General features: G+C 34.1%; 1 protein-coding gene across 1 annotated transcript in view; it reads right to left on the minus strand.

Annotated features, from left to right (window-relative positions):
- Nucleotides 1-14,640: 14,640 nt before the first annotated feature.
- The window catches only part of LOC124368839 (haloacid dehalogenase-like hydrolase domain-containing 5), a 32,013-nt gene continuing 24,808 nt past the window's right edge, over nucleotides 14,641-21,845 (minus strand). Inside the window, exons 6-7 of the mRNA XM_046826270.1 lie at nucleotides 19,717-19,861; nucleotides 14,641-16,064 (exon numbers count right to left, since the gene is read on the minus strand). Coding sequence (XP_046682226.1) covers nucleotides 15,909-16,064; nucleotides 19,717-19,861 — 301 coding nt within the window. The 3' untranslated portion in view covers nucleotides 14,641-15,908. The remainder of the gene's footprint in view (nucleotides 16,065-19,716; nucleotides 19,862-21,845) is intronic.

The raw sequence follows: 21,845 nt of genomic DNA on the forward strand, positions 1-21,845 counted from the left end.
CATTTTGTTCATTTTGGAGTTTTAAAATAGAATTTTGGTGGTCTCTTTGAGCGACATAAAATAAAAAACTGCTTTTTTTGGAAAACAAAGTTTTGACTTATGATCATTTAACATTATTCTATTAACCCTGGAACTGATGCGGTTAATTTTCCAGAATTACATAGCAATTTTTACCGTTTTGTTCATAAACATTTTTTAAAACTCAAAAAATACTTAATGAACAGAAAACGTATGGTATTATATATATAATTATAATACAGCGTGTATCAAAATGAATGACCTGATTTTAAAACTCAATATCTATTGCTAAAAATGTACTACAAAAATAATATTTATTGCAAAATACTCACAAAATCTTAATGTTTTAGGTATGTTATTACAAATGTTCTATATGTCCACCAGCAGCAACACGAACAACATCCAGATGATAGCTAAATTCCTCATAAACCTTACACAACGTATCTGCGTTCACGGACCTTATTGCGACAGTTATTCTGTTCTTTAGTTCTTCGATGTCATGAGTTAGAGGGGGAACAAACACTTTTTCCTTCACATATACCCACAAGAAAAAGTCGCATGGGGTCAAGTCTGGTATTCTTGGAGGCCAAGAATGAAGGGCATTGTCTCGAGGTCCCTTGCGCCCTATCCAGCGGTGGGGCAGAGTGTTGTTGAGAAGCTGCCGAACATTGTTGTGCCAGTGAGGCGGAGCTCCATCCTGTTGGAAAATGAAGTCACCAGAGTCTGCCTGAAGTTGTGGGAAATGCCAATTCTGCAGCATTTGAAGATAGCTCATTCCATTCAGTGTCTCCCTCAAAAAAGAAGGGACCGTACACTTTTTTACGAGAGACTGCACAAAAAAACGTTCACATTCGGCGAGTCTCGTTCATGCTGAATAACGTTGTGAGGTTGTTCGAGTCCCCATATACGCACATTATGTCGGTTTACTTTACCACTAGTATGAAATGTTGCTTCATCACTGAAAATTAATCGTGATAAAAATGTATCCACTTCCATGTCCTCAAGTAGAGCATTACTAAATTCAACACGTTTCCTTTTATCACCAACCCAGAGAGCGTTTACTAATTTTAGTCTGTATGGTTTGTACAGCAAACAACGTCTTAACACTCACCAGACAGTCATGTGAGGCATACCCAGTTGTCTGCTTGCACGGCGAGTAGACGTTCGTGGACTGCGCTCATACGTTTGCCGAACTGTTTCCACCATTTCGTCAGAAGTGCGAGGTCGACCTGAACTTTTACCTTTGCACAAGCACCCTTTCTCTTCAAATTGGCGATACCATCGACAAATGTTTTTAGGTGAAGGCGTATCAATGCTGAAACGACGACGAAAAGCACGCTGGACCGAAACAACTGACTCATCCTTGGCAAACTGCAACACACAAAACGCCTTTTGTTGAGCGGACACCATTTTATTTCAGACTGACTGGAAACGAAGACGCACTGACCGACATCTAGCGGCGATTTTATGAAACTTTAGGCCACGCCCATTCCAAATACACAGCTTTCCTTGCCCGCACGCCTTATGTTTCGTAATTATTACCGTACAAAATCAGGTCATTCTTTTTGATACACCTGGTATTATATATAATCTGTATGGACTGGAGAACCTACAATACAAAGTACATATCTGAGTAAAATTTGTTTTCTAGCAGATAAAACCAAAAGTTCAATTTTGAAGAAAATATATTTCAAAGCATTTGGCTCCAATGCCATAAGAATTAGGATAAAATGTTCATAATGTAATTAGAACAAAATTTGTTTAAATAAAAATATCGGGTAAACCAAAGATAAAAAATTCAGCCCACAAAACTAAAAGTGCACCACCATTTTTATGGAATGAGTTCCTAGTCAGAGTCACTTTCAGCAGTTTTTCTCTTTCTCCCAGTCTGGGAAGGTCTATAAAAGTGCTGCAATTTATGTTAGTAAGTTGGATTAATGGGAGCAATATTCTTCCTATAAAATATCTCAGATGTCACTCAAATGACACGGATCAGCCATATTAGGTTAATCCAAAACATCAAAATAACAGCAGAACAATACTGGCATCTCAGACACAGCGAAACAATAATGGTTTAGCAATCAGTTGGCTACACGGCTCAGCGAAGCGCTTGGGTTTTGTCTGCCAGTGATGAAGCAATAATATTTCTCTATGTATTTGGATAGTATAATCGATATTGAGAATGAGTTCGAGAATTGATTGATCATGTGTCAATTTCATAGAAATACGTTGAACGGTTGCCGAGTAACACGATCCGAAAAAAATGAGTAGTAATTTACGACTCCAGCAGTAAAGAGACATGTAAATGAGTCGTAATATACAGGGTGTTCAGTAAAAGTGTTCCAATACCTTGGGATTATGTTCTACACATAAAAATGTTCATAGGAAGGTATGTTCTAAAACCTTTAGTTTTTCACCTATCTGTCTGTATGTGTTTTTGATTTAAAAAATTATATATTTTGAACCAGTTAAGATAAAGTTATAAAACTTGAGAATTGTATCAACCTATGGTAGACCTTTTTGAAAATATAACATAGCAAAATCCTTTACCCCGTTTCAAAATGGCGTCTGTTTAAAATGTTTAAAGTCAAATAACAAAAAAACCAGTATAGTTGTAAAAAATGTATAAGATACCAACTATTTAGTCATTTTTATAACAATTCCAACTACCGTTTTTCAAAGAAATGTGTCAACACATAAGCAAGCACGATCACTTTATAGGTATACTTGCACAAGCTGAGAGCACCAAACATGTCCCACTGAGAGGTATCACTTGTTTGTTGCTCCTGGCTTGTGCAAGCCTATCTTTAAAGTGGCCATGCTCGCTTATGCATTAACATAATCCCAAAGTATTGGAACACTTACTGAACACCCTGTATAACTCATATCAGTTTTAGGATTAAATTAAAATGTACTTTTTTTTACAAATCATCAAGATAGTTTGCCAATCAATGCTTTAAAGCGTGCTTACCACAGAGTTAAATCAGCTGACAAAAGTCAATATTACCTGAGTTCAACAGCCATATTTCCTTCAGCTGACTGCAACAGTCAATATTACTTGAGTTGAAATCTTAAAAAAACAACTGGAAAATGCTCTAAAATTAGTATAATTCCTCTCAAGAGTCATATTATCTGAGTTGTTGAACTGTAATAAAATATAATAACTTTTATTTTATTTTGTTGAATCTTAAACCTTCTAGGTAAACAACGTGGAAATAATGAGAAGTTTCCATAGCAGTTAACTTCGTTCCATATCATAATTAATTATTAAAATAAGAATTTGCTACAAATTAAAATTAAACAAACATTTTAAAACAAACTGAAATGTTTATAACGAATTTTAAACTAAATCATCAAACTCACCTCAAGAATATTCCATTTTATCAATTTAAAAGTAAACAGCATGAGTTTCCAAAAAAACTTGTTCAATTAACAAAATTGACTTTTCAAAACAAAATCTTACTTTCTGTAAGTGTAATATGATATCACACAAACTAAAAAACAAAGGTCTAGAAATGTTAAGTTACAGAAATAAACAAAACTGTTTACATACTTAATATTCATGATAGATTATCAAATTTTGTAACAAGCTTTTTTCTATTATTAAACAAGTCTCTGCAAGACATGTACTCCATTCGATATATGTATAACATCTGTGGCAACCCTAACACTAATATTATCAGGTTAGAAGTTAGAAATAACAATTCAATTAATTTAAAGTGTTTTAAAGTCAATTTAATGTATACCCAAACAGTCCTTTTGAGTGCATTTTTATAATTTAAGCTTTTCTTTGTTTTCTTACTTTTTTGCTTTTAAAGAATAGGTCTTTTACATACAATTCCTAAACAAATTAAGTTTTAGAGTTTCTGTGATCTAGTGGCTTCATACTGAACTACCAGTGTACTATAGCCTACTGCCAATAAATAAAACTATTTATTATAATTGCCCAATGGTAAGGTTGAGAGCCAAATAAATGGCCTGAAATAGTGAATGATTGCATAGTGTTTAGTGCCAATCAAAAATAACCGGCTCATGAATCTGTCACCTTGGTGCCTGTAAGGCCGTGTTTCTTTTGGCAATCAGTGAATATTTCCACAATGCAAAATATTCCTGAGTATAGTAACAAAATTTTGCAAGTTGCATTTTACTGGTTATATTGTTTACTAGACAAAATTGACTTGAATTAATCTGTCACTAGTAATTATTATTTTTATTTAATGATTTTGATATATGAATAAATATTAAGAAATAAAACGAGCGCCCAAAATTCAATGTAAATTAAACCAAATTTTTGTTCACTGTGGTTAATAGTAACAAGAATGGACGTGATGTAAGTAATTAATCTTAGAATGTCACAATATTTCTTATCCTAGTTGTTATTGAGTTGTATATTTTGGAATTCAATCGTGCGTTGCACAACTAGAACTTTGAAATATTAAAAACCTGTATTCTAATGTTGGGCTAATGACTAGTCGATTACGTTTATTTGACTAGTCATAGTTGAACCACTAGTTGTTAGTAATATGCGTTACTTTCAATGTACTGTAGCGTTTTGCTAGAGCTTCTACTTGAAACATTGACGACTAGTAAGTTTAGTCAACTAATGACTAGTTATTTATACATTAAAGTAAAGATGTAAACTTGCTTGTTAGCTAATAATGAAAAGCTTCAATATCACAACAGTAGACCGTAAATTAATCGACTAGTTTAATTCAGTATAAATTAGTCGTTAGTTTTTCTGCCTACCAAAGATAACCCTAATAATTAAAAGCATAAATTAGGTATTTTAAAGACACAGTACTTGTACTGTCTTGTAAATATTAAATAACAAATTTCTTTTACACTCACTTTATAGTAGGCTACATAGTTGGTTTGAATTATATTACTTTTATTTTTTATTAGAACGTAAAAACAATATTTTATTAAATACTTTTTGGGACAAGTCTACTTCTTCTATCATTTGCTTCTTGTTGGTCAATTGAAAAAATTTAGAATGGACTGATGTACATACATTTTTGTAAATTATAAATATCTTAAATTAATTTTTTTATGTCCTACAGTAAGGGAGAGGGTTTTTATATCTACCAGGTAGAGGTAGTTCCAAATAGTGTTGAACTATAAGACCATTACAACTGACAACTAGAATTATCATTGACAACAGTAGACTTCTTTTCATGTCAAGACAATAAAAACTAGTCGACTAGTCTAGTCGGTGTTTGAATGTAGTCGACTAGCCACTAGTTGATTGTAAAAAGTAGTCAATAGTCCCATCATTACTGTATTCAAGAAATTATATCTTTAAAGAACAATTTATGTAATTTGACACAATAATTGTGTATGGATGTATATTTTGAGATCAATGCTACCAATTAAAACACTTCACACTTCAATCAAGCTTGGAAACTTATCTAATCTTATGAAAACTTCAGCAATTTGATGGGAGCCAAATTTTAAACTTATTGTTTATTAAACTTAGTTTTTGATGATGGAAGCATTGTGAAGATAATAAGAGTCTTTTACTTTTGTTGTCGTTCAGTGACACTAAACACAATAACACCTTTTGTTGAGATCTGCAACCTGAACCCTTCCTCAAGTCGATAATTAACATAAAATAATGATTATAAACTAGATTTTAACAAACAAATCATACCAAAGGTATGTGATAACATGTCATGATAAACTATATGCTTACTATCTCTTAAGACATGCACTCAATAAAACAAACACGTATTATTAATTTAAGTAAACAATACAATACAGGTCTGGAAGTTGCGGCAGTCAACCCCTGAGGTCCGTAAAATAAGTCTTGGAACCGTGGTTCTTAAGGTGACAACTGTCTAACCATCTCAGTTGCATCGTCCCTAACACAGCCATTTTTAATGATTCGCCAATTTCTACAAATGCTGAATTAAATTATATTATTTAGTTTTGACCCAGACAGAGTTACTTGTATAATAAAATCCAATAAATTACGATTACCATTGTGCGATTGAATTAATTTGTCCTATCCAAATCAACACTTGACCTATTCACTCCTGACCTTTTCCGGAAAATATTATTACTGTTTTATCGTAACGATCCCTAGAAATAAATCCCTACATCCTGCCAACACCTCTCCTACTTGTCCTAGTAATAATTCGTACCATATTCATATTACTGTGCTGCTTTAAATAGTTATAACTTATACTAATACTCATCAGTCTTGACGCGAAGCTGGTCCTGCCCAAACACTGACTCGGGTGGTTTATACCGCGTGTGGTTTGGTCATCTTGACCTACGACCGCACTCTCTGGTGGTCACCGAGGCAACTAAAAATCAGTCTTGAAAGAGAGATAAGCGACCACGGTAATCTTTTACTGTCTGACTATCCCAGTGTGACAAATGATGCAAAGTAATTACCAACCACTCGCCAAAAGGTGATAGTCATGGCAGAAACAAGGATGGTGGCATATCTGGTAACAGATGTAGGCCTTTTATATTGGTTGATCTAGGCGAACTTCACAACACCATACTGTGACTTTGTACGATTTATTACAAATCTCTATTCTGTTTGATCCTTTAGGTTTTCTCTCTGGTTTGTTTTTTTCCGATAAAGGAAATTAATCAAGGCTTTGTATACTAAACTAGCACACCAACCATCAGGTAAAATAAAGCTGCATTGGTTGTCAATACTGAAAACTCCTAGAGTGAAACAGAATCGAGATTTATAATAAACCAATACAGAGTCCCAGTATGTTTTTACGAAGTTTATCTAGAATAAATACATAAAAAAGTCTAACTCCATTCCTAGATTTGGTTATTGGGTTGACAGTAATTATTATTTATTTAAAATATGGCTTAGAGAGATAGTCTACATGGAGTTGACACACAACACGTTTATTGTAATTCCTAACTTATGCATGTCACAACACTCTGGTATGATTTGTTTATTTTAGACTACGTTGTAGTTACGTATTAGATTAGTTATCTATCTGAGAAAGAGACCAGATTGTAGATCTTAAAATAGTGTTACAGATATTTTATATGACTGAAGGTTAGCAATGTAACAATCAACTTGTGTAACACTTTATCACATTGAAATTAAGCCTAGTGATGGAACTTCTTTCAGTCCAGCTAGCATCAATGCACAAACAAAGCATTGAAGTTTTTCCATTACTTATACAATATGTGGCCCATAACATTGTATGATTAGATGTAATCTTACTTCTTAGGATTACACAGCAATGTCATGACTGTCATATAAATTTTCCGGTTCACACTGTATCAAAATACTGCGACACAATTTAAAACCTTGAAATTTTTTTGAATCACTTTGGAAAGCCATATTTAGTAAGATGTTAAACTGTAATTGACAGTAATAAACATCCACTTATACAATACAGATTAGTGGAGAAGAATTTTTGATTGGGTCAATCTTTTTGGACAATGACTGTAAACAAAAGGTACCTAATCCATATGATTCCTTATAACAGGCTTTCACCTTATGTTATCAATCTGTTATATAATTTGATACCATCTTCTTTGTTGAAATTAGTTCTTTGTTGGATCTTGATGATAGTCATTAGATGTGGTATTGACTCTAGACAGCCCTTTTGAGTTTTTTTTGCTAATATTAATATAAATTTTACGTTATTTAAATAACTAATTGAATTGATTGTTTCCCATCTGGTCTAGAATGGTGAGAAATGTGGTGGTATATCAGGAGTGAGAATAATGACATCAATTTATAAAATATAGATTGTATTGTATCTACAGTTTAGCCACTCAATAAAATACATTTACTTCAACATACACTTATTTAAACAGGTAAAATATTAAATATCTAAGACTAATTATTGTACTAGTTTCTGTACAAACATACATAACCTTACTCATTACATAAAAACTTAATACATTGACAGAGGGGATCTACCAATGGGGGAGAACATAACAAATGGTTACAATCATCAGTGTTGGACAACCATATGTGCGAGAGGGTTGGAATTGCTGCGACATGGTATGCGATTATTATTGTATAATTTATTTGTGTTTACCGGATATTGGTGCAGTCCACCGATGGGGGAGCCAACCAATTGTGTTAAAAGGTTGGAATGGTTGCCATAAGTTTTGTTGAATGTATGCAAATAAATATTGTGATATATTTTATTTTCGTTCCGTCAGATATTGTTGAACCACTAAAGCCTAAGTGTTCAAACATTTTTCTCCACTTTTGTTCAGTGAACCTTTGTAGTAGTGGTTTGGATAGTTTTAAATTGTTCTTCTTTGTTTTATTACAAAGAATCCATTCACATATGAAACGTTTGAAGTAAAAAACAGAGCTAACAGATTCTTCACTACCAATACCATATGATTCAGGCTGATAAAAGGATGTGTCAGCATGCAGATCTGAACAGCAATATCAAGAAAGACAACCATGTACGGTACTTTATAGATTCAGATGACATAATAGATCATATTGCTCTTGAATAGACCATTATACCTATGATATGAATGTTAGTAAGAATGAAACATTGATTGTATCTCTACTACGTAAAAGAGCTTCAGCTGATTGGTTTGTGGTAATCTGTAATTTAACAATGATGATACTTTTCAAATTTATTTCAAACAAACTCTTACAACCAAATCAAGAATAACTAAAGATTGAAGATGGAGGAAATATCTGAAGGTTTTAGTGGTTTGGTACTACATATGAGTATTATCCATTTGAATTGCCTATAGCCTAAGACTAGATATCTCAAGAAAATACGGAAAGTTATGCATAAGTTATCAAACACACAGATCAAGATAGCAGCAATTCAATGAAAGATATTGAAATTAAAACAGTTATTACAAACTTATTACAACAACCTGGCCTCTACACTGGCAAATTTCAAGTATATCATGACAATTTGTAAATTGTGCATAGATATCAGTAGTGGAAGGGGCTGTAAATATGCAAATATTTATTTATGAGGTGTGATAAAAAAATAAGGTGAATAATTTTTTATTACAAAATGTAATAAACTTACCTCGAATTTGATTTAATCTCCTTCAAAGTACTGTCCTTGACTGGCAATTCACTTATTCCAACATTTAATCGATGACTAGAAACATTTCTGGAAGACTTCTTTCGGAAGGGCTTTTACTGCTTGATCGTGGCCTTCTCAATTTCAGGAATGGTGTCAAAACGCTTTCCCTTAAGCACAGTTTTAATTTTGGGAAGTGCCAGAAGCCACATGGTGCTAAATCGGGTGAGTATGGTGGATAATATGGACAGGCAGGAACACTTGTTTCGGCCAAAAACTCATAAATGTGAAATGAGGTGTGACAGGGTGCATTGTCGTGATAAAGAAGAAAGCCATTTGCCCATTTTCCTGGTCTATTTCTTCGTATGTCGTTTCACAAACATTGCAGTATGCCCTAACAAAATTCAGAGTTCACAGTTGTTCTCCTTGGACCGAACTCTGATCGTACTATGCCCTCACTATTGAAAAAAACAGTGAACATGACCTTGATGTTCAACTTTGACTGACGTACCTTTATACTACAAGAAGATGCACTAGTTTTCAGTTAAGAACTTTGCATTTTGGTCTCAGGGTCATATCCATGGACCCAACTTTCATCTCCATTTACAATTGGAATGCCATGAAGTCCGGATTTGCTTAAAGATGATCCTTCAACTCTGTGCAAACTGACGCATGATTTTCCTTCTTTTCATCACTCAAAAGTCTAGGAACAAATTCTCCACTCATTCGTCTAATTTAAAAATTATCGGTAAAAAGGCTTTGAATGGAACCGTTCAAGCTGCTAAGATCTTCTGACAGCTCCTGTTTGAACGAACTATTGTTTCTACTTTTGGCACATTGCCACCTGTTTTTGGGGTTAATGGACGCCCTGAACGCTGCTTGAGTTCTACCGATTATTTCTGCTTTCAAGTCGATCATACCACTTGTATACAGTCTTCAAAGTTACCACATTATCATCATACACAAATTTTAACATTTCGTGTGCTTCTTTGGCATTCTTTTGCAACTTAAAACAAAAATTAATATTAATGTGTGGTTCAAAATCCATGATGCATGACTGACACAATAAACACGACCCCACTTTAGCGGCTCTGGCAGTCGACTGACAAGCTCTGACATGTTGAAACTTGTCACAGCATGTCTCAACGATCACGCTACTAGGCAAATTACATCATATGGATGTACCATCAGCAAATGCTGCTATAACAACTCATTCGCCGTATTTTTTGTCACACCTTGCATATGTAAAGGTAACTATTGTAAATTGTAAAAGGGTGATGTAATATAACAAATGACAACACTGTGATTGTAACATGGCAGTGGAACTTGGTAGGAGATACAATATAATGTGGAACAATGAAGGGAGACAAAGACGTAAAAGAGAGACAAAGATGTCCTATTGCTGCAGAAGGAACAATTCTAATTCACTAAGGGACCATATTCTACACTTCTGATTACAGTATAAAATAAATATCAGCATCTAGAGTATTTTTTAACGTAAATGGATTTTCTAAAACAAATGAATTAAGCAACTATGTCATTTGAACAATAAAACTTTTATTTAGTTTTTTTTTCATTTTCACAATGAAACTATCATAGTTGATATTGACTTAATAATGTAAGATAGTTCAATACCTGCTTTGTTACATATAATGTTGTTGTATAAGTAACAATATTTTTATTTTTCAACAAGGCGTTTGCAAACATTACATGTGTTTTGATGAGACGAGAAAAACATATTTTTTAACAATCTGTACAGTGTTTGTGGATACTATATTTTCAATTATGTTTATGACATAAGCTGTGCTGTTTTGCACAAAAATCAGTAGAAGTGTTTATACAATTATCTAAAACCTCTCTTAACTTTATTTTCCTCAAGGAGACTACAAGATTTATAAATCTCAAAACCTCTAGATATAATACATTATTACTCAACCATTTTCATCCGAAATTCAAATTTTAAATCTAATTTTTGGTACACCTCACCATGGTTGATTTCTATTGATTTTAAAACTAATTCTTATTTGATTTGTTCAATTTACTCTCCTTGTGCCATTCAGATCCCTAAAATGACTTGTACCACCTATGCTATCATTCAAGATTTTTAAACTTTTCATAAGCCGCCTTTTTGAAAAGGCAAAAGAGCTCTGAACTTGTCAGGATGAAACCATTGGCTTTAAGGTTATTTTCTTGTTTCTGGCCTCCTTAAGCCCACTTATATATGGTTTTTCTGAACTGAATAATCTCTAGTAGGTCGAAATAAATTTTTTTTACATTTCAGGACAATTTCATTAGTTTCCAGAACAGTTTTTAGTTAACTAGTGTTCACGAGTGACACTGCATGTATTACTCCGCAGCACAACATGTGCATCACAAAAAACACTACTTCAACCCACTGGCCTAGTCTCAACACTGTTACTTGTGCAGTGGTTGTGGAATTGGACCTGGATCTCGGTGCATTCTCAAACTTGCAATGAACACTACTATTTGGCAGTTGGATTTATTCCGACAGATTCTATAAACACACTTTCTGTAGACTATATGAACTGTGGTCGTGTACAGTCGTACCAACATATACACATAACACATATTCTACATATAACACTCTTCTACATGGTGAGAAAAGTCGATTCAATGTGAATGTTGAGTTTAGCTCCACTTTACCTTCCATTTGGTACAGCATCTGAAATCTGACACTGTCATGGACAAGATATTTTCAGACGCTGTACTAAGCAAGCAATAGCAAGAGAGCGGTATGCCATCTTTGGTAGTTTGGAAAGGGGTGGTGAATTTTCCCAGGAGGACTTGATAGGTTGTGTTTTCGGCGGTTTGTGGAACTGCTGAAGTTGTAGACTGGTGGGCGTCATGGTGTGTTTCCGGGGTGCGCAAAAAGCCCTTGAAGCTTAAGTGCAAGGCAGTAGGCCGCCCCAAGGGGGGGGAAAAAAAAAACCGAAGACGAAATAGAGCTAAACTAAACGTTCATATTGAACCAACACTTACCATCATAGCTGCGTTATGTGTAAAAAAAACTCGGTCGCTCCACCCCGCCTTGAGGACCGTTCCTAAAGCATTGTAGTGCACTCAACTGTGCAGCTGAGAAATGAGAACACCTCTTCACCTATATTACACTGGATGGAGCTTTCTCACCTGATTGGGTGGTTCGGTTGTCAATCATTGGCAGCCCCCAATCTTAGTACCCCGGTGAATACTGAAATCATTCCAACTTTGTTCCTCTTAGCCAATTCCATTAGTGCATTCTCGTACTACCTTAGAGTCAAAGGAGCAGGTATCAGGTGCCTTTAAAGCAGCTTGACTGTCTGATAGTATTAGATATTCTGTACCTTTAGCTCCCCTCTAAGTGAACCTTCTGGCACATGTTGCAACTGCCATGACTTCTGCTCGGAACACTGTGACATATTTTCCTAAGGTGATTGCCACTCAGGCTTCTATCTAAATACACCAAACTCTGCCCTGCAGTCTGGGTGTGATCCATCAGTGTAAAACTTCAGAACACTTTTAGTGGGGTAGACCTCCTTTGCATTCTATTTATCTTTACTTTCTATGGAGACAAAAATATGGTTTGTAAAAGAATATTTCTTTACAACGCACTTAGATACGTTAGTTAACATGTGTCATTGTGAGGAAATAGGCTTTATCACTTTTCTATTCAAGAGCTTTATAGCACTTATGTAGTCTAGGTGTCTCTGATGTTGAAATGATACAGAGAGTTCGTTTAGAGCTTCTTTGTCGCTGACATTTTTTACTCTCTTTAGACAGGCATTGATTCCAGATTCCAAACACTTCACTATATGTAAGGTGAATCAGAGCTAAACTCAACACTCATACTATATCTACCCTTCTCACCATACCCGTGTTACGTGTAGTTACTGGTTGTATTAAAATTTGATTAAAAAAATTACATGTCTCTGTGAAAGGCTTAAAATTATATTGTAGTAAATTTTTAAACTACAAAACATATTTAAGTTAGACTTCCCTCCCTTGTTCACTTACCTTCCCTACTTGTAGGTCAAACTTTTTATGTAAAATCTCATATACAAGTTACAAGGTACAATTTTTTCTACTAAAAGCAAACGTATAATATTACAATACATAAAGTGGCCTGAATGCAGAGGTAGTTGTCACACAAGTATGTGGTGACAATAATGAAAATAGAGGATCACCACATGTTAAAATGTACAGAGATGTTTTGAACATTAGAATCTTGTGTTTTATGTTTAAGCAGAATGCTTGAATTAGTTCATTCTAAGTGTATATATAATCAATAAAATCCAGATTATTTATAAGAAAATCTAATACTTTAAAATGTGTAACAAGGGTCTTTAGAGTCCCAAAAGATCTTACAGACAGTTTTAATGTTTAATTTTTTCCAGGGGCCAATGAACATTACCTTTAGACTTTATTTGTAATGTTAACTATGTATCAATTTGCCGTCATATTTTTAATATTTGTGTTGCAACACAAACACTGTAATACACTCAATTAACTCCTATACAACAGCAGATACTGAATTTACTTACATTACATTTTAACACCTAGGTTAACACGTTCACTGTGGTTTATATTGAGTGACCCTGAGCCTGCCACAGTCAACGTGTTAAATCACGTAAAACTATAAACACAACACAGTCTAAGCATATCTAAGTAAAACTTCGGTCATTTAAAAAATAAAACAATGAATAGATCCTTTATTTTTAAATAGTTAACTATATTAATAATTACAATGACTGTTCAATTTATATTCAACAATAATACGCATTTAATGCAACAAATTCTCTAGCCTAGTTGCAACAAATTCTTCTGTACTGTAAATAAATAAAATACATTATTGGAGTTATTTTAGAGACTAAAATAGTTACGTATACGAGTTCTGTCTATAGAATAATCGGACTGCTATCGCAGCAGCAGGTTGACGAAAGCAATAGGGCTGCGATTGAGAGGTTAAGTTATTGCATTCATCTTCTACTCGAGTGTAACTTACAAGCTTACTCAGTCCATTATTATTACTAAATGATAGTGGTTTGTGATTTCATTCTCTTGGTAAAATACAGAACCTCAGAAAAAACTGCTCATCAATGCGAAATTTCTAAAAACAGATTATATAAATGGAACAGTTGTTCAAAATATTCTTGGAGTAAACCAAATTACTACATGATGTTCCGAAAACACAAGGGAAGGACAAAGAAAACTTTTTTCAATTTATGAAAAAATAATTCATGAACGCTTATGTTTTATCTTTTTTTTTTGTTCTCTTAGGACAAGAAGCTTACAAATTGCACTTAGTCCTGTAAGAACCTTTGCGCTGCTTCCGGAGTGATAGGATATTCAGGATGGGTAAGGTTAGGGAGTAGGGGCCGCCTCCTATCGAGATCCATGAGGACGAATTAGGGCACTAATCTCAAAGTCATCCCGGAAGAAGGGGAGGCCAGCTCTGAACCAGCCTCTCCAGTCAAAGTAGGCAGGGGGTGGCACACCCTTGTTGAGGTTAACAAGAAACTCTGAGGTAAGGGAACAAACCCCACCAATTCCAACAGTCATCTTCCACAGTATACTAGACCTATCGAATTGCCCATAAACCCCAGAATCTCAACATTTGCGGTTAGTGATGTGCTGCTACTGGATATCCATAAGGTTGCCCAGATTGAAGTGGCACATCGGTTTTTGCTGTTCCTAGTGGTGGGTTCAACTGGTAGGTATAAACCAGCCAGAAGTGATCCCTGCTGGATCTATGTTTTGTCTTCCAAGACAATTTTGGTTTAATACAACATCCTCTCCTGCAATAACAAGGTAGCCTACACCACATGACCTTTTGCTGGGTTGTATGCAAAATTTCAAGTCTGTAGCTCATTTCAGTCTTTAGGTGTCCTGCAGACAGACAATCATACAGAAAATAAAATTTCTGCATCCCCTAGGCAGACAAAAGAGAGATTGTGCCAGCCGACTTACTAACTCAGTTTTAACGGTGCTCAGCCAAATCCCAATAATGAAAATCCACTATCATCATTTTGCCCATGGAGAAATAAAGTTTCAGACAAAATTTTAAGTCTGCAGGTGAATTTATTCTCGAGATATCCCATAAACAGGCAAATGACAGAAGTGAAATTTTTCCAGCCCCTCGAGTGGTAGACTTTGTTAATGCTCAAACAATATTTATTGGCTCCCTTACTTTCTTATGTCACTTAAGTGAACTATGAAAGTAATGAGGTTTAGGTCTTTAACAATCTCAGTTCCACGTGAGTATGGATAGTTATACTTGTTGCAGATTAGACTGTTGGCCTGAAAGTGTTAAATAGTAATAATAAAAATTAGGGAGATTATGAAGGTCAACTGTATAGCTATCGATAAGAAGCATTTTTAGAAGGGATAGTGTAAAAGCTATAAATAATAAATTCATCTTTTTCCAGCCTCACCAGATTTTTAGCCGCATTTCATAATTCTCTGTTCCACCTAACCTCTCTAATCTCAGAGACTACGAGCAAGCTTGAACAACTTAATACAAAATTACATGTTTCTATAGTCTTTTTCTAAAAGTTACTTGTTCACAGAAAAGTATGGAAGCACGTGTGAACATTTTTATAATCTATACCAATTTTAAAAACTTCTGCAATTTATTATACTTTGATTAATTAATGACAATCAATCACGAGCGATTGATTTCAGCACATCTGCTTCTTACGATTCTGTAACTTCTATCATAAACTTTATATATTTACATTACTTCTAAACTCACACTACGATTAAACTGTCAATACCATTGTTTGTTTGGTTTGGTTAAGAGTCAGAGAGGGTTTCTTAGCTCTAATCGCCTGGTAAAATAAGATCCTTTACCTTTACTTTTACTTTTGAAGAAATTATTTAAAATTATAATTATTTGTAAGCCTCCAATTGAAAAATCATGTCGATCGCTTCACTAACATCTTGAACTGTGTACGAAGGTTGTCGGTAGTGATGTCCAAAGTTGAGAAAATCACGTGGTGAATGATCCAGTTCACTGTTTGAAAGTTCGTGTGAGTAAACACCAGTCTGCAATAAAAAAAATATAATTACGTGGAATAAAAACATCTTAAATCTTATGTAAATTTAAAAAGTTAAAGTCTAAATAGAAATACAGGACTGAGATCCTACTTAATTCTTGATATATTTTGTTACCTTTCTCCCGCAAAAGGGACACACACAACAAAGAGCAATAAGAACTGTTATTTATAAAGTGTGATTAATTGTTAAAAAGTTCATCCAGAAGAGAAAAATCACACAGGTAAATAAACAATTCTGACAGACATTGTAACGTTTCAAATGTGTTTTTGAGAAAACACAATGTAGGCGTGCCAAGCATTTTAATTTTAAGTTTAAGGCACAATTCAAACTCTATACTTAAATAGAAAGAATCCAAAAATAATAATAAAAAGTAAAAAATATGTTTTTCAATTACAATGAGGACAACAGTGAGAAAACTATTGTTCTTTGTTTAAAGTCATAATTGATGAAGGATTTGAAAATTTCCAACATTATGATTTCCAACAGAGACATGTTTTCAGAATTGTTATCTAAACGTAGAGACGTATTTGACATTGAAGAAGAGTCTTCAAATGTCAAATACTAGAATATAATGTTCTCCACCCTACTTAAGGTCTTCTGAAGTTTTATACTGACAATTTATACCAGGACTAAAGGACAAGGTATAAATTGTCCTTGGCGTATGTGTATGTGTGCCAGGAGCCTTAAGGGAAACATGCGTTAGAACATATACCATAATACACCTTTAAGTCTTGGAAAAACCAAATCAAAAATGGGTACTCTGGAGTCAAAACTCTGTGTTATCAATACAACTTGTTCTTGTAGTAGACAATAAATAGGTGAGACAAAAAGACCACTACTGTGAGAATTAAAAAACATAATAGACAATAAGAAAAAAATATTAGTGAAAAATTTTACAACTGTTCAACATTGCTGGTGTGAAAATATATAAGAAGTGGGTTGAAACTAATATATAACATCACAAAGAGAGTATTTTTAGACAAGAACTAATTGCGGTTTCATAATGAAATTATAAAACATATACGAGGTGTGTCCAAAAAGTATCCGACCTTGACGTCTGGCATGAACTGACGTTACTTGGCGGCAACGGCAATCTGGTCTCCTTCAAAGTACTCCCCTCCACAAGCTACTACCTTATTCCAACGCTCCTCCCACTTCCGGAAACACTCCTTAAATTCATTTTGCGGAATGACTAACAGGTCCTTCGTCGCATTTTGTTTTATTTGTTCAACATCGTCAAATCTTTTTCCTTTCAAAGGAATTTTTAATTTCGGAAATAGCCAGAAGTCACAAGGAGCTATGTCAGGACTGTAGGGAGGCTGACGTAGTTGGTTGATGTTGTGTTTGACCAAAAAACCTGCCAGATCGGTCATCACTCTCCACTGATGTGCGGCCATTTTTAAACCGCCTAAACCACTCTTTTATTTGTGTATCGCCCATAGACACGTCACCATAAACTTTCCGTATCATAGTAATCGTCTCTGATGCTGAATGGCCAAGTTTTGGCAAAATTTAATGTAAATGCGCTACTCAACACATTCAGTCATATTGAAATGCGACGCACACACACGGCAGTACTGTACGAAACAGAGCGCTGTGACTCACTGAGTGACCGGATCGTATTCAATGCCTAATATGGGAAGGAGTAGGCTCGCCCCTCCCCTCCAATAACCGGTTCGAGCCGGTCGGTTACGCCGCGACCGCCTACTGGTCGGCGGTCGGATACTTTTTGGACAGACCTCGTATAAAATGAATTAATGAGGAAACCTAACCAAATCAAGAAATTGAAGAAACCCCCTCCAATTCAATTTGGACACAAACGATGACCTTGAGATCCAAAAAAGAGAGTAAATATCTGGAGAAGATGACTGTGCATCCATAACTCCCCCTTGGTGTCAACCTTTACTTCTGTCAGTTCCCACTGTGTTTGAAACGCTTACTTTTTTGCATGCTTAACTTTGCGTTTTAGGATTTGACACATGAAGAAGAAAGAAGAGACCAGCTCTCAAATAATTTGTTTCTATTTTAAAGCAATGGCCGCCTCTGTAATAATGTTATCCCTTAAAATCACCCACAACGAATATTCAACTTTAAACCACCGATGTTTTGTTTAAAACTGTTTACCCAACAGAACATTGACTATGTTAAATTCTTAGGAATCATGCTTCAGAGTAACATCAAATGGGGTAGGCACGTTGAAATGTTATGCAATAAAGTGTCTAAGTGTATTTTTATATTAATTAGGCTAAGATATATTGTAATTACAGATATCCTCATTACTGTCTACTATGCCTACTTTCATAGTTTCTTATATTATGGAATTATTGTATGGGGCAATGATTGTAACACAAAAGTTATTAATTTTACAAAAACATGCTATTAAGATTATAGCTAATGTAAACATGACTCACTGTAAACGTTTATTTATATAGTATGGTATTCTTACAGTACCTACACTGTATATTTTAGATTGCCTATTGTATACAAAAAGAAATTTACCTGCCATACCTACAAATAGATCTGTTAATAACCATATGTCTAGAAACTAAAATTCTCTTAGAATATCTCAATGTAGTCTTAAAACCACTTTAAATTGTTTTGCTTAAACAGGCATTAAACTCTACAACTCTCTTCCTTCTCATCTTAAATCCCCTGAAATTAATTGTTTCAATAAAAGTGTAAAAAAGCTATTGATGAATATCGGCCCATGTGACATCAGTGATTATTTTGCTATAATTGGATACACTTGTTATTAGGCCTAGGTAATGTACATCATAGATGATAGTACATGCTGAATTTGTTTCAGACACTGCTATATATTGTAAAGATGTTCTGGCAATAAAGAATTTGAATTTATAATCTCCTGACCATCACCCGTGCAGTGGTAGTGCAAACCGAACCTGAACTTACGGCCTTAACCCAATCTCAGATTTGAGATTTAATATTTGGGAGTACTTCCAATTTATCCCGCAGATTCTGTGCTGATATGAGGGTCACTCTGGAAGTTTTGAGATACCTGCAGACAGTGCATACTGCAATAATCGTATCAGTATTGTCTGATTTTAATCATATCAGTCTTATGTCATTGTAATAGATCAGTCTTATCTGATTGTAATCGTATCAGTCGTATCTAATTGTTCGAGCTCCTGTCACTGCTGCATGTTAACAACTTGGGTCATCAGTGTACTTGTGCCGTCTGTTCTGATTGATGATTTTCTAAAATTTTAAAGTTGGCAATTTTAGTGCCAGTACTGGAAAAATTGGATATCGAGGACTAAACTATAATACTTTACTAAACGTAGCTATGGTGGGAAAGGTTGGTTCAATGTAAATGTTGAGTTCAGCTCCAGTTCACCTTCCTATTAGTGCACTCAATTGTGCACCTCATGAGACATTCACCTAGATTACACTATATATCGTATTCTTGGTGTCTCTGATGTCAAAACGATATAAAGAGTTCATTTTGAGTTTCTTCGTCGTCAATTTTATTTGGATCTCTTCAGACGAACACGACTCCAGATTCCCGAGTCAAGTCTGTGACAGCATTAGACTCCAAACTCTGCACTACAAGGAAGGTGAACTGGGGCTAAACTCAACATAAACACTTTACTGAAGCTGGCATAAGGACATTTGTTGTTACCTTGACTAGAACACTGTAGCAATTACAGACACTGCAGTTTTCCTCTTCTATCCTGAAGCTCGCATCAGCAGTCACTTTAGTTTTACCAGACGAAAGGCACTCATTATATAGATTGGCGCCAAAAATGTCTGTATTTAAATTATCCCTGAAAAGTACGACCAAAGAACTATGAAAAAGAAGCCCAAACAGAGAATTATATTCAACCCTTAAAGATATTGTCTCCTTGGCTCTCACTTATTAATCGTTCGATAGCAGCTTTAATAAATTCACTTTTTGCCACACTTTTAACTAAACTATGCTGTGCAATATTTGTATTCTTTTGTAAATACATTCTGATTCTGTTTGGCACGTAATGGCGAGTTAACTGACCATCTCATCCATCACATACCACTTTAGAATTTTTCATTAATGAAAGAATATGGCTTGAAACGCCATTGATTTTTAGGGCGGTAAAAGATTCCCTGAAAGATGTCTCTTTTACTAATCACACGGCTGAGGCTCTTCTCTGTGATTTTGGAATATAACTTTTTTAAAAAATCTTCCTCTAAGGTCACAATTGATGAATAACACTATATCTATCCCTCTTTTAAGAAGTGCAATGAAATGAATGAAGTGGAAATGAAATGAAATTCCATTTCATTCGTAAACTCATTCCATTCTTTTTTTTTTTTTTTTCAACTCATCAATGTGTGTTTTCTTACTCAAATTATTTTCCTACATGACCACCTAATAGGTGGGACAATGACTGTTTGCTGTATAAAGTTGACATGTTAATGTCACTGATTATGTTTGAGGAGTGCTTGGAAACCATTAGAAGAATATCATGTCCAAATACTTCATACTCTGTGATAGGTCATTGTGTGTGTGTGTGTTTTTTTTAACACCTTTATCCTTTTAGTAATATAGTTATGTTGTATAATATGATACTAATTATAGGCTACACATTATGATTTTTATATAAATTTATAAATATTTCTTGTTTTCTAGTTTTATTTCGTTAGAACGAACACTAAGAAAAGAAAAAAACAGATAGTTTAAATCAACAAAATTCTGACTGAAATGCCTGTATAAAATTCATCACTACTGATAAACTATCTTGGGTCTTAGAGAATTGTACAAAACTGTAAATAGATTACATAACATTATACTAATTTCTTAACTTTATCTGTGGATTAAATAAAGCAAGTGTGAACAAAATAATGTTACATAAGTTGGTACATACTTGTAACATGTCACTTAATCACATCCCAAAAATAAATTAATTAACCCTTTCAGGGCCAGGAGCAAATATGAGATGTTGCAAAATTTTTTCACATCTCATATCTCCTTGTGACTAGTCAAAAGTGCCAGGCTAAAATTGGCGATTCTGCAGTCTCTTAGATTAAAATTTGCAGTCTCTTAGATTAAAATTTATAAGTTTTCATAAAAATTAGAGAATGACCTAAAAGTTGCACCAAATTACTCTTATAGATATATACACTCAACAAAAAATATATAGATGTAGTTTTATGTAATTTTAAATTTTTAAAAAATGTTTAATAGATTATGTACAAATTTTTTTTTATTTTTTCTTTGCAAATAACTAAAAAAGGAAAATTAATTTTACTGTGGGAAGGTACTTTACTATATTATACATTTAGAAAGGAACAACCATACAAAATTTTGTGTTATTTCTCTCATAAATAAATTTGTTATGACACATTTTGTATAAATACGCATAATTGTGCTTCACAACATTTTATAAGTGTTAAAGCAACTGACTCTTACATTGCAAGAAACTTAAAATAAATATTCACATTATGGATATACCGGTAAACAGATGATTGTAGGATCCATAAACAGTTTCAATACAATTAAACAACACTATTTATCAAGAAATATTTACACAATTTTATTTGAAATTTATTTACACTTTTTCTATTTACAAATGTGCTATTTACAATTTCACTCCTGTGAGATCGCAAATTGTCAGTCATTGTAACTACTACACACAATAGCTAAGCACGTAACAACTAAAACTACTAATATTTACAACCACAAAATAAAGTAATGAAGAAGAATCCAGTATACAATAATACGATTACACTAAAGCATAAAGAATTAACAACGAAAGATCGAGTCAGCTGATA

The sequence above is a fragment of the Homalodisca vitripennis genome, chromosome X, assembly GCF_021130785.1.
Source record: "Homalodisca vitripennis isolate AUS2020 chromosome X, UT_GWSS_2.1, whole genome shotgun sequence".
Classification (NCBI taxonomy): Eukaryota; Metazoa; Arthropoda; class Insecta; order Hemiptera; family Cicadellidae; genus Homalodisca; species Homalodisca vitripennis.